The sequence below is a fragment of the Asparagus officinalis genome, chromosome 7 (assembly GCF_001876935.1).
Source record: "Asparagus officinalis chromosome 7, Aspof.V1, whole genome shotgun sequence".
Taxonomy (NCBI): Eukaryota; Viridiplantae; Streptophyta; class Magnoliopsida; order Asparagales; family Asparagaceae; genus Asparagus; species Asparagus officinalis.
In genome coordinates, this window is record NC_033800.1 from 76,412,100 (window position 1) to 76,420,802 (window position 8,703).

General features: G+C 36.4%; 2 protein-coding genes across 2 annotated transcripts in view; one reads left to right on the plus strand and one right to left on the minus strand.

Annotated features, from left to right (window-relative positions):
• LOC109848145 (gamma-tubulin complex component 5-like) overlaps window positions 1–6,527 on the plus strand; it is a 9,561-nt gene extending 3,034 nt beyond the window's left edge. The window contains exons 8-18 of the mRNA XM_020417506.1: window positions 310–1,395; window positions 1,472–1,624; window positions 1,786–1,885; window positions 1,963–2,057; window positions 2,141–2,326; window positions 2,405–2,461; window positions 2,537–2,608; window positions 3,806–3,904; window positions 4,270–4,401; window positions 5,270–5,443; window positions 6,082–6,527. Of these exons, the coding sequence (XP_020273095.1) occupies window positions 310–1,395; window positions 1,472–1,624; window positions 1,786–1,885; window positions 1,963–2,057; window positions 2,141–2,326; window positions 2,405–2,461; window positions 2,537–2,608; window positions 3,806–3,904; window positions 4,270–4,401; window positions 5,270–5,443; window positions 6,082–6,252 (2,325 nt within the window). The 3' untranslated portion in view covers window positions 6,253–6,527. The remainder of the gene's footprint in view (window positions 1–309; window positions 1,396–1,471; window positions 1,625–1,785; window positions 1,886–1,962; window positions 2,058–2,140; window positions 2,327–2,404; window positions 2,462–2,536; window positions 2,609–3,805; window positions 3,905–4,269; window positions 4,402–5,269; window positions 5,444–6,081) is intronic.
• The window catches only part of LOC109849952 (flap endonuclease GEN-like 2), a 6,980-nt gene continuing 5,377 nt past the window's right edge, over window positions 7,101–8,703 (minus strand). The window contains exons 14-15 of the mRNA XM_020419850.1: window positions 8,666–8,703; window positions 7,101–7,712 (exon numbers count right to left, since the gene is read on the minus strand). The exon at window positions 8,666–8,703 is cut by the window's right edge and continues 114 nt beyond it. Coding sequence (XP_020275439.1) covers window positions 7,238–7,712; window positions 8,666–8,703 — 513 coding nt within the window. The 3' untranslated portion in view covers window positions 7,101–7,237. The remainder of the gene's footprint in view (window positions 7,713–8,665) is intronic.

The window sequence follows — 8,703 nt, forward strand, 5'->3', positions numbered from 1 at the left end:
CATATTGGAAATATTCATGAATACGGGTGTCTGATAGGGTACAATATTTAGTATTGTGCTCAAGTGCGTTATGGGATTGAAGAGAGTAAACGGAGAACAATTATTGAATTATGTGTCACATTCAAATTCCCATATCATTTCATTGCACTTGGTACTTTAAAATGTATGCATCACTGCTGTCAGAACATTTTTGAATAAAATCCAGTAATATTCCATTACTCAATGTACTACTGGCCTCCATAGTTGTTTTTGTTCTTGATCTTCAGTTGCTTTCTTCGTAATTCTTTTATGCTATGATACCTCCTGCAGATGTTCTTTTATTGCAACAACACAGTGTCGATTGACCAACCATCATTTTGGGAGACAAGCTATCTTCTCAGGCAATCTAAATGGAGAAAGTCAAGATGTGGGAGATCGCTGAATCCTAGTGGTACGGAATTTACTGTGCAAGTTAAAAAAGACACTAGCAATCAGGAATCCACTTCTGTATCAGGGAGGCATCAAAGTGATATAGACATCCTAGTCTGTCCTATTTTCCTAAAGGATATGGCCAGGGCAATCATATCTGCTGGGAAATCATTGCAATTGGTTCAACATGTTCGAGATGACTATGTTGCTTTATTTTACAAGGATGGCAATCATGAGCTTTATGACATTGCACATCATCATAGTAAAGAGGAAGTTGAATCTAGTAATATAAGCTATACAAAATTTGAAGGTGAAAGTACCAAGCCTAACTATAGCAACAGAGAATCTTTCTCTCATCCTCAGGAAATGAATCATGCCCGAGAAATGGGAGTCTTAACTTTATCCGAGGTCTTCTTGCTATCCTTGGTTGCCTTATTAGATGATGGAGATCATATTTATGAGTACCTTAGAAAATCCTCCCTTGAGCTCGGTCAGATGTTTCAAGCTTATACAGATGAACAGAAGATGTTAAAAGGCATTGGAGATAATATACAGACTTCATCAGTCAACAACAAAACATGGTTTAAGTTCTTTAATGATTTAATATCAGAGAGGAGAAATACCAATTGTTCTTTTAGTGTGGAGGATAGCATTGTTAGTTCTTTCTGTCCGAGAAATCCAGCCATTGGTGTATGCAAAGAGTTTCTTCAAAAGGGCAAGGCCCATTGGAATGAACTCAACATATCTAGAAACTTCCACCTTCCTCCACTGAATGACGAAAATCTTCGGAAGGCTATTTTTGGTGAACCACTAACCCAAGGAAACATAGATACAGATATACCAGATAGATTAATACTCCCTAGATACCAGGGAACAGACTTCACCTCTGGATTTCAATTTGATGATGTTAAATACCTTCGACTGAAGAATGACACAAAGACTTTGGAAACTCTTTATCCCTTCCCAACTCTTCTACCTTGTTTTCAGGTGTGACAATTATATATAATATTTTAAGATTTTGTTGTCATTGGGGTAGTTATTGGATTCATACTCTTTGTACCAGGAAAACCTCCCGATGTCGGAGCTTCTTCCCTTCCAGAAGAATAGCACCCTCGCATCAAGAATCCTTAACTGGATGCAAAGTATCAACTTAAAAGATACACCACAACCTGCAGTCGTCATTAAAGAATGCTTGGCTACTTATGCAAAGAAACAGGTGCAGTGCTTGGCTAGTGTCCCTAATTTTTTGTCTTTAAAATTTTAAACTAAGCATCTTTCATTAAGCCCCAAAGTATTTTGGGGAAGGGGAATCTTAGTTGCTGTTGTTGCTACTCTGTTTTTACTTCTGTAAGGAATCTTATAGCTTTTGCATCACAGATAGATCGCATTGGAAAGCATATTTTGCTGAAACTAATGAGTGATTGGAGGTTAATGGATGAACTTGGTGTGTTACGTGCTATTTATTTGCTGGGCTCAGGTATCATTGTCATTTGAGGCTCATGTTTTGTTGATACTACACCTTTCTCACTAATTGAAGATAATGCATCTTTGCAGGTGATTTGCTGCAGCAATTCCTGACAGTAATTTATGATAAAATGGATAGAGGAGATTCCTTGGGTGATGACTTTGAGCTGAATACACTCTTACAGGCATGCTGTGCTTGAAATATATGTAATTCCTGGAATGATTGCAAAAATTGCATTCTGTCTCATTCTAAGTTTGCCGAATACAGGAATCTATTAGAAATTCTTCTGATGGTACGCTACTTTGCACACCGGATTCTTTGGTTGTGTCAATCACAAAGCTTAATGCTTCTGATAGCGAGGAAAATACAACCAACAATGTCACAACTCCCTGCAAAGCCTGGAATCATTCTTTTGGCATTGATGCCTTTGATATGCTAAATTTCACATACAATGTATGATATGCATAATATATGCTGTTTGATACGTAAACATTCTCTTCATTTCTGATTAGAAGTATTTCATTTGGGTAGGTGTCATGGCCTCTTGACCTTATTGCTAATGCAGAGGCACTTAAGAAGTACAATCAGGTACAAGTTCCTCTAATATTTCTTATTGTCATTCACCGGAACTTTTCCTGTTATTTTATTCTTTCTGTTGCATAGGTCATGGCTTTTCTATTAAAGGTCAAGCGTGCGAAATTTGTTCTTGACAAAGCTCGGAGGTGGATGTGGAAGGTATTTTTACAACCAATATTATAATAATTGCAACAAAGCAAAGATCTAGTATAAATAAATAATTAGTGGACATCACTTCATGAATGTTGTTGAGGCAATAAATGTGAAACATGATGGAATTTCTCATTAAGTTATTCGACTATATGCATCAAAAAATTTGAGACGCTCTTTTGTCATCACTGTGCTGTTTTTTTTAATTGAGAAACTACCATCATAGCCCTTTCCACCAGCCCCCTTCTGAGCAGGTTATATAATACAATCTGATGCATGTGTTGTACCCTTTCCTATGGGATAAATTGTATTGATGGCTGCTGATTTAATTAATGTTGCACTTGGTGCTTTTCTTTGAAAGTATTACTCTACATGAAACTTATTGTGATATCAGTTATTTGTTTTTGGATATATCCTTGGTTTATTTAGCTTAACAAATAAAAAAAATTCTTGAGAAATAGGGAAGAATTTCATGTAATCTCTACTTTGTTCATATTTATGCAGACTTGTTATAATCAATCTCCACAGTAAGTCCTATGTTTATGAAATTGATAAATTCATAGATTCCATACATCCTGACAAGTGAGGTTACTGGACATCAGGATACCCCTTTGAGGCACACAACTTTTACGACATCATAAGTCAGCTAGAGCATACACAGTACATGATGTCACATGACTTATGGATGTGGAAGACTCAAATCTCTCAGTAACATTGGGATTTTACTGAGGGGCATTGGGGCATAGAAAATTTTCATGACAATTGCTAAAACTTCTCACATTAGTGAATTTATCCAAAAGATTTTTTTAAAGATAAACAAGAATGTGTTTTTTAATCCTTAGGACTCATTTTTATTCTTTGTATTCATTTTTGTGGAAACCATTTTCTGTTGTGCCCTCCGTACACCATAATGTATTTCATAATGAATGTTACAATTGATTTAACAGAAGCATTTATTTTTATTATTGTCACCAATTATCTTTTGGTCTTCTTTTTAAAACTTCCTGTCATTTGCTTAAGTAATCACTATTTTCTGCTTGATTCTAGAAACAAACACACAAACAAACAAAAAACGTAATTATTAATTCTTGAAGTTAACTTTTAGTTTGACCAAACATAATAATTCTTGAAGTTAACTTTTAGTTTGACCAAACATATTAATTCTTGAAGTTAACTTTTAGTTTGACCAAACATTTCCATCTACAGGGAAGAAACAGTGGAAAACACAACTACAAGCACCATCTACTAGTGCAGCAGAAACTTCTCCATTTTGTTGATGCATTTCATCAGTATGTCATGGATAGGGTAAGGAACAATCTACATATTTTAATATCGGTTAATTGCACAAAGACTCCCTGTAGTATCGTTGTTTGCGTTTACTACCCCTGTAGTTTCATTGTTGCACATAGGCCCCCTGGATTATGTTCTTTTGATTCTTTTACCATCAGACTCACTAACGACACCAGTGGCAATATATGCCAAAGTTTCACCAAGGGTAAAAAAAGTGAAAAAAAATAACCCAGGGAATCTTTTTTGCAACAATGCAACTGCAAGGGTAGTAGATGAAAAACAAGGATACTACAGGTGATCTATGTGCGATTAATCCTTTTAATATAAATCAGGTAAAAGATCTTGCACTCATGGGAGTGACCTTCCAATTTTTTTCGCAGGTATATCACAGTGCTTGGATCGATCTCTGCACTGGTATGGCCTCTGCAGGCTCGCTCGACGAAGTCATAGAAGTTCATGACATCTACCTTTTGTCTATTCAGCGCCAGTGCTTCGTTGCTCCAGATAAACTGGTCAAGTGCCTTTCTTTTGCTTGGCATTTATATCTACTTTAAAATTGGTTATCAAGGAATTCTCTGTGACACCTTTAAAAAAAATTTAATGCACTTAGCATAGTTGACCATATTGGTCTTGGTTCAGTCCACATGTATGTGAACAGCCTTATGTGCTGCATTTCCTGTATCATACATTTATAGTAGCGTTATTTGTAGATAGACACTGTACTATCGCCCAATTGTGGATAGCCCTCTTGTAGTTCTATGTTGCGGATAGACCCCCGATTGTATCCCCCAACTGTGGATAGGCCCCTTGAGTGCAATTTTTGCTCTTCTGCCCTCAGAAGGTCTATTTGTCAAAAAATACTCTCGAGGGTAAAAGAGTCAAAAGAAGTTCACTCAGGTGGTCTATCTGCAACAATAGAATTATAGGGGGTCTCTCCTCAATGGAGCTGACAGTACCAGGGGTATATCCACAGTTAACCCTTTGTGCTACATGACATGATTAAATAAACATGCCTTAGGGACTTGCAGACAGATGCACATAGATAAGGGATTTCAAGTCATAGTATGCATGGTAAATTCTCACCAAAATAGATTTGTCCACAAATTTTACATAGTTTGTTCATAGTTATTAATACACCTACACCAGATTTATGCTTATTTCTCCATTTCAAAATTTTTATTTTCATATTTATACATTCTTCTTGACAAATAGGAAAGTATATTTTCAAATACTAGTTACTTGCATCACGCTGTGCACCCGTGCAACAATGTTTCTTCAAGTACTAGAATTGCGATTAGATGTAGACTGAAGTTGGTTTAAAAGCTCACTGAAAAATAAGAACAATGGTGACTGATACTTTGATTTTATTTGCTTTTACAGTGGGCATTGATAGCTAGCAGGATAAAGAGTATCCTTGGACTGGCACTTGATTTCTACTCAATAGAGCAGACACTGGGCAGTGGCGGAACAACTCCGGCTATCAAAGCTAGATGTGAAATTGAAATGGATCGAATCGAGAAGCAGTTTGATGACTGCATTGCATTTCTTCTCAGGGTAACTTCTAACCCAATTCTCTTAACTTCTATGTGTTTCATCTATGAGGGAATTTTACATAACCTCCTAAGCTTTTGGGGATTTTACACATACTAAACCCCCCTAAACTCTTAGAAATTCTGATAAATGGCATTAGCAGGTAGGGCAAAAAACTGCCTGTTACCTATCCTCCCGAAAAGGGTAATATAGACTTTACATTTAGTAGATAAGGAAATAATTGTCCAGCTTAAATTAACTGCCATTAGTTATAATACTAAGGCAAGTTAAGGGAATACTGATGATTTATAAAGTTTCAGGGTTTTTTGTTTTGTGAATTTACCAATACATAAGGATGGGCTAATTGGAGATAGACCCCCCTGTACTATCAGCCAATTGCAGATAGACCCTGTAGTTTTATTGGTGAGGATAGACCCCATGTACTATTTTCCCAAGTGCGGATAGACCCCCTGTGAATGAATGTTTTGTTTACTCTCAAATGAGTCAGAAAAGTTATCTCAGGGGCTCCATCCGCCAATAGAACTACATGGGGTTTATCCACAATTGGGCGCAGGAGGTCTATCCGCAAATAAGCCATAAATATTGATGGTTGCATGAGTGATTGAAGTGATATAACTGAATTTTGATGCTGATGCATGCAGATATTGTCTTTCAAACTGAATGTGGGACATTTCCCGCATCTGGCAGATTTGGTTACTCGAATCAACTACAACTATTTCTACATGTCGAATAGCGGAAACTTGCAAACGATTCCTAGGTTTGAAGCTAGTGCTCCCAGAACAGGGAAGACTACGGTTATGAAAGCAGAATGAATGGCTGTAAAAGAAAATACAAGATTTCAATCCAACTGTTTTTGTTTAGATCCCTCTAATCCTTTGTAAAAGCTTCTTGTTTGTACTGTGGCAATGTATGAAAATATGTGTCTACCAATTATTTTCTTTCTTGAGGTGTTGGATATTGGAAGCATCTTTCTTTCATATTTTGTTTTGGTTTTATATATGGAGGGCGGGCTAGTATATGTCTTCAACAGTTTGTATATTGACTATGGTAATGTTCGAAAGTATATTAGTCTATGTCATTAACCCAATTCAGAATGTCTTTTATCCCCAATTTGACCTTAGTTGGCTTTTGAGGGATAATTATTTAAGTTTATTTTTGTTTACTAACAAAGGTCCTAAAGATGGTCAATTTGGGTTTAATTCAGTGCTTGGCCAGCACAGATCTTTCATGTCTGGGGCATTTATATGATTGAAAACTGGAAATTGTAGCTTACCACGCTTTTCGGAAATATATGAATTTGCTTCAAGAATCATCAACACGCCAATTACTTGTCAGCCTCGAGCAACATGCGTATATTCATAAAATTCAACAAAACTGTTTTCGTGTGGATATATTTTTGTACATTGTAAAGTAAGCACATCTAACATTTGTAAACAAGCTGAAGCATAAATCGAAGGTATGAATTTTTCGTCTTCCATATTGGATCAATAGTCAGAAATGAACTATGTTTGGAGGGCAACCATAGCTCTTAAACACCACCACATGGCACACGGAATTTACTTAAGCTACATGCTTCAAGCCTCAATGCACACTTTTGATCTCCCATTTAAGTTTTCTGAGCGATCAAAGACAAGGAAACAAAAATAATAACACAAGGAGATAAAAGGAACTCACAAACACTGCTTTTATTCACTCGTTAGTAAACCATGCATGAACACATGAAAACTGTACAAAAATGCAACTTACCACTACACTACAGGAATAGACATTCTCCCAAATCTCCGAAAGTCGTCTAGTCTAGTAAAGTTCTCTCCGAATACTGTTTATAAATAATCTCAACTCCTTAGCCTTCTTCTCATGTTCAGGAGAAGCCTCACTCTCTGACTCACATATATCAATTACATCCACATATTTATCTTTATTTCCAGTCTCTGGTTCACATATATCAATTATATCAGATACTTTATCAATATTTATGTGCTTGGCAAGTTTACATGCACGCAGAGGTGGAGATGGACTTGAAAGATCAATGAATGCCTCAGATTGCTTAGCATTGTGTAGACTTTTCAGTTCTTGAGACTTCATCGTATTAGTGATGATACTGCTATCTGATTCTGTGCTCAGCGTTAAGCTCTTAAGCTGGAGATCAACTTCTCTTACATCGGTTTTGGTTGATTTCTCTGGCCTTGGCCTTCGATTTTGTTTCTTCTTTCCTTCAAGTTTCTTCTCCATGAACTCGGCAATCTTTTCTGGGCATGCACTGCACAATAAAAGAATTAGGAGGTGAAGTGATGAAACTTTACCGGATTTTGTATACTTCAATTTTGTGCATTGAGAGTTTTGAAATAAGCACACAAGAATAAACTACCTCCAACGTGGGAGGGATTAATGTATGTAGTTGGCATGTCAGTTTATATTAAACCTTGTAGGTGGCTTCTCAAATGGGGTTTCTGCAATATTATGATACATGGCCATTGCAAACATTTCTTTTTTATAGATCGGTAATTTGAAAAGAACCAGTCATGAATGTAGCAATCACATACATGAAAACACATTTTCATACTTTAGATATTTTTAAAATACAAACCACTTCAGAGCATGCAGATTTAAACCAAAAACAAATAACAATACACAATGTGTAAATCTTGAAATAAGAACCAATCAAGAACATGGACACACATACACACCCCATAGTTTTCCCAATGTGTTGCTTTTGAACTAATGATGCATGCACTTCTTCTGATCCAAGCTGGAAGCTGTGACATGTAAAGGATTATATCTTGATATTATCTTAGGCCTCGTTCTATACTATAGGATCCAAGGGCTGTAAACAGAACACATTTTCTGTGAGAAAGGCAAAGAATAATTGAGCAAATTAACATTACAAGAGAGAAAAGTGTGGGGTCCATTTCTCTTCAACTTTTTCAAGATTGATGACTCATCAAGGGAGCCCACACTTCTCTCTCTTGTAGTGTAGAAGTAGTGTAAGAAACAGGAGTGTAGTTATCATTATTCCTTGAAAATACGACAGTGTTACTATCATTCAATATTCCATAACTAACTTACCCAAATATTTAAGCTATTGGTGAGATAACTGAAAAACTTCACTAGGACACAAGGACCTGAGCCATGTCGAAAGACCACCATCACAAACATAGCACTGAAAATTGTGTAAGATCATCTACCAAAGGTTTTCTGGCATTATCAAAGAGGTGCTAATTATGTTCGTTAGGTAGAATGGATTTAACAACCACACCTACCTT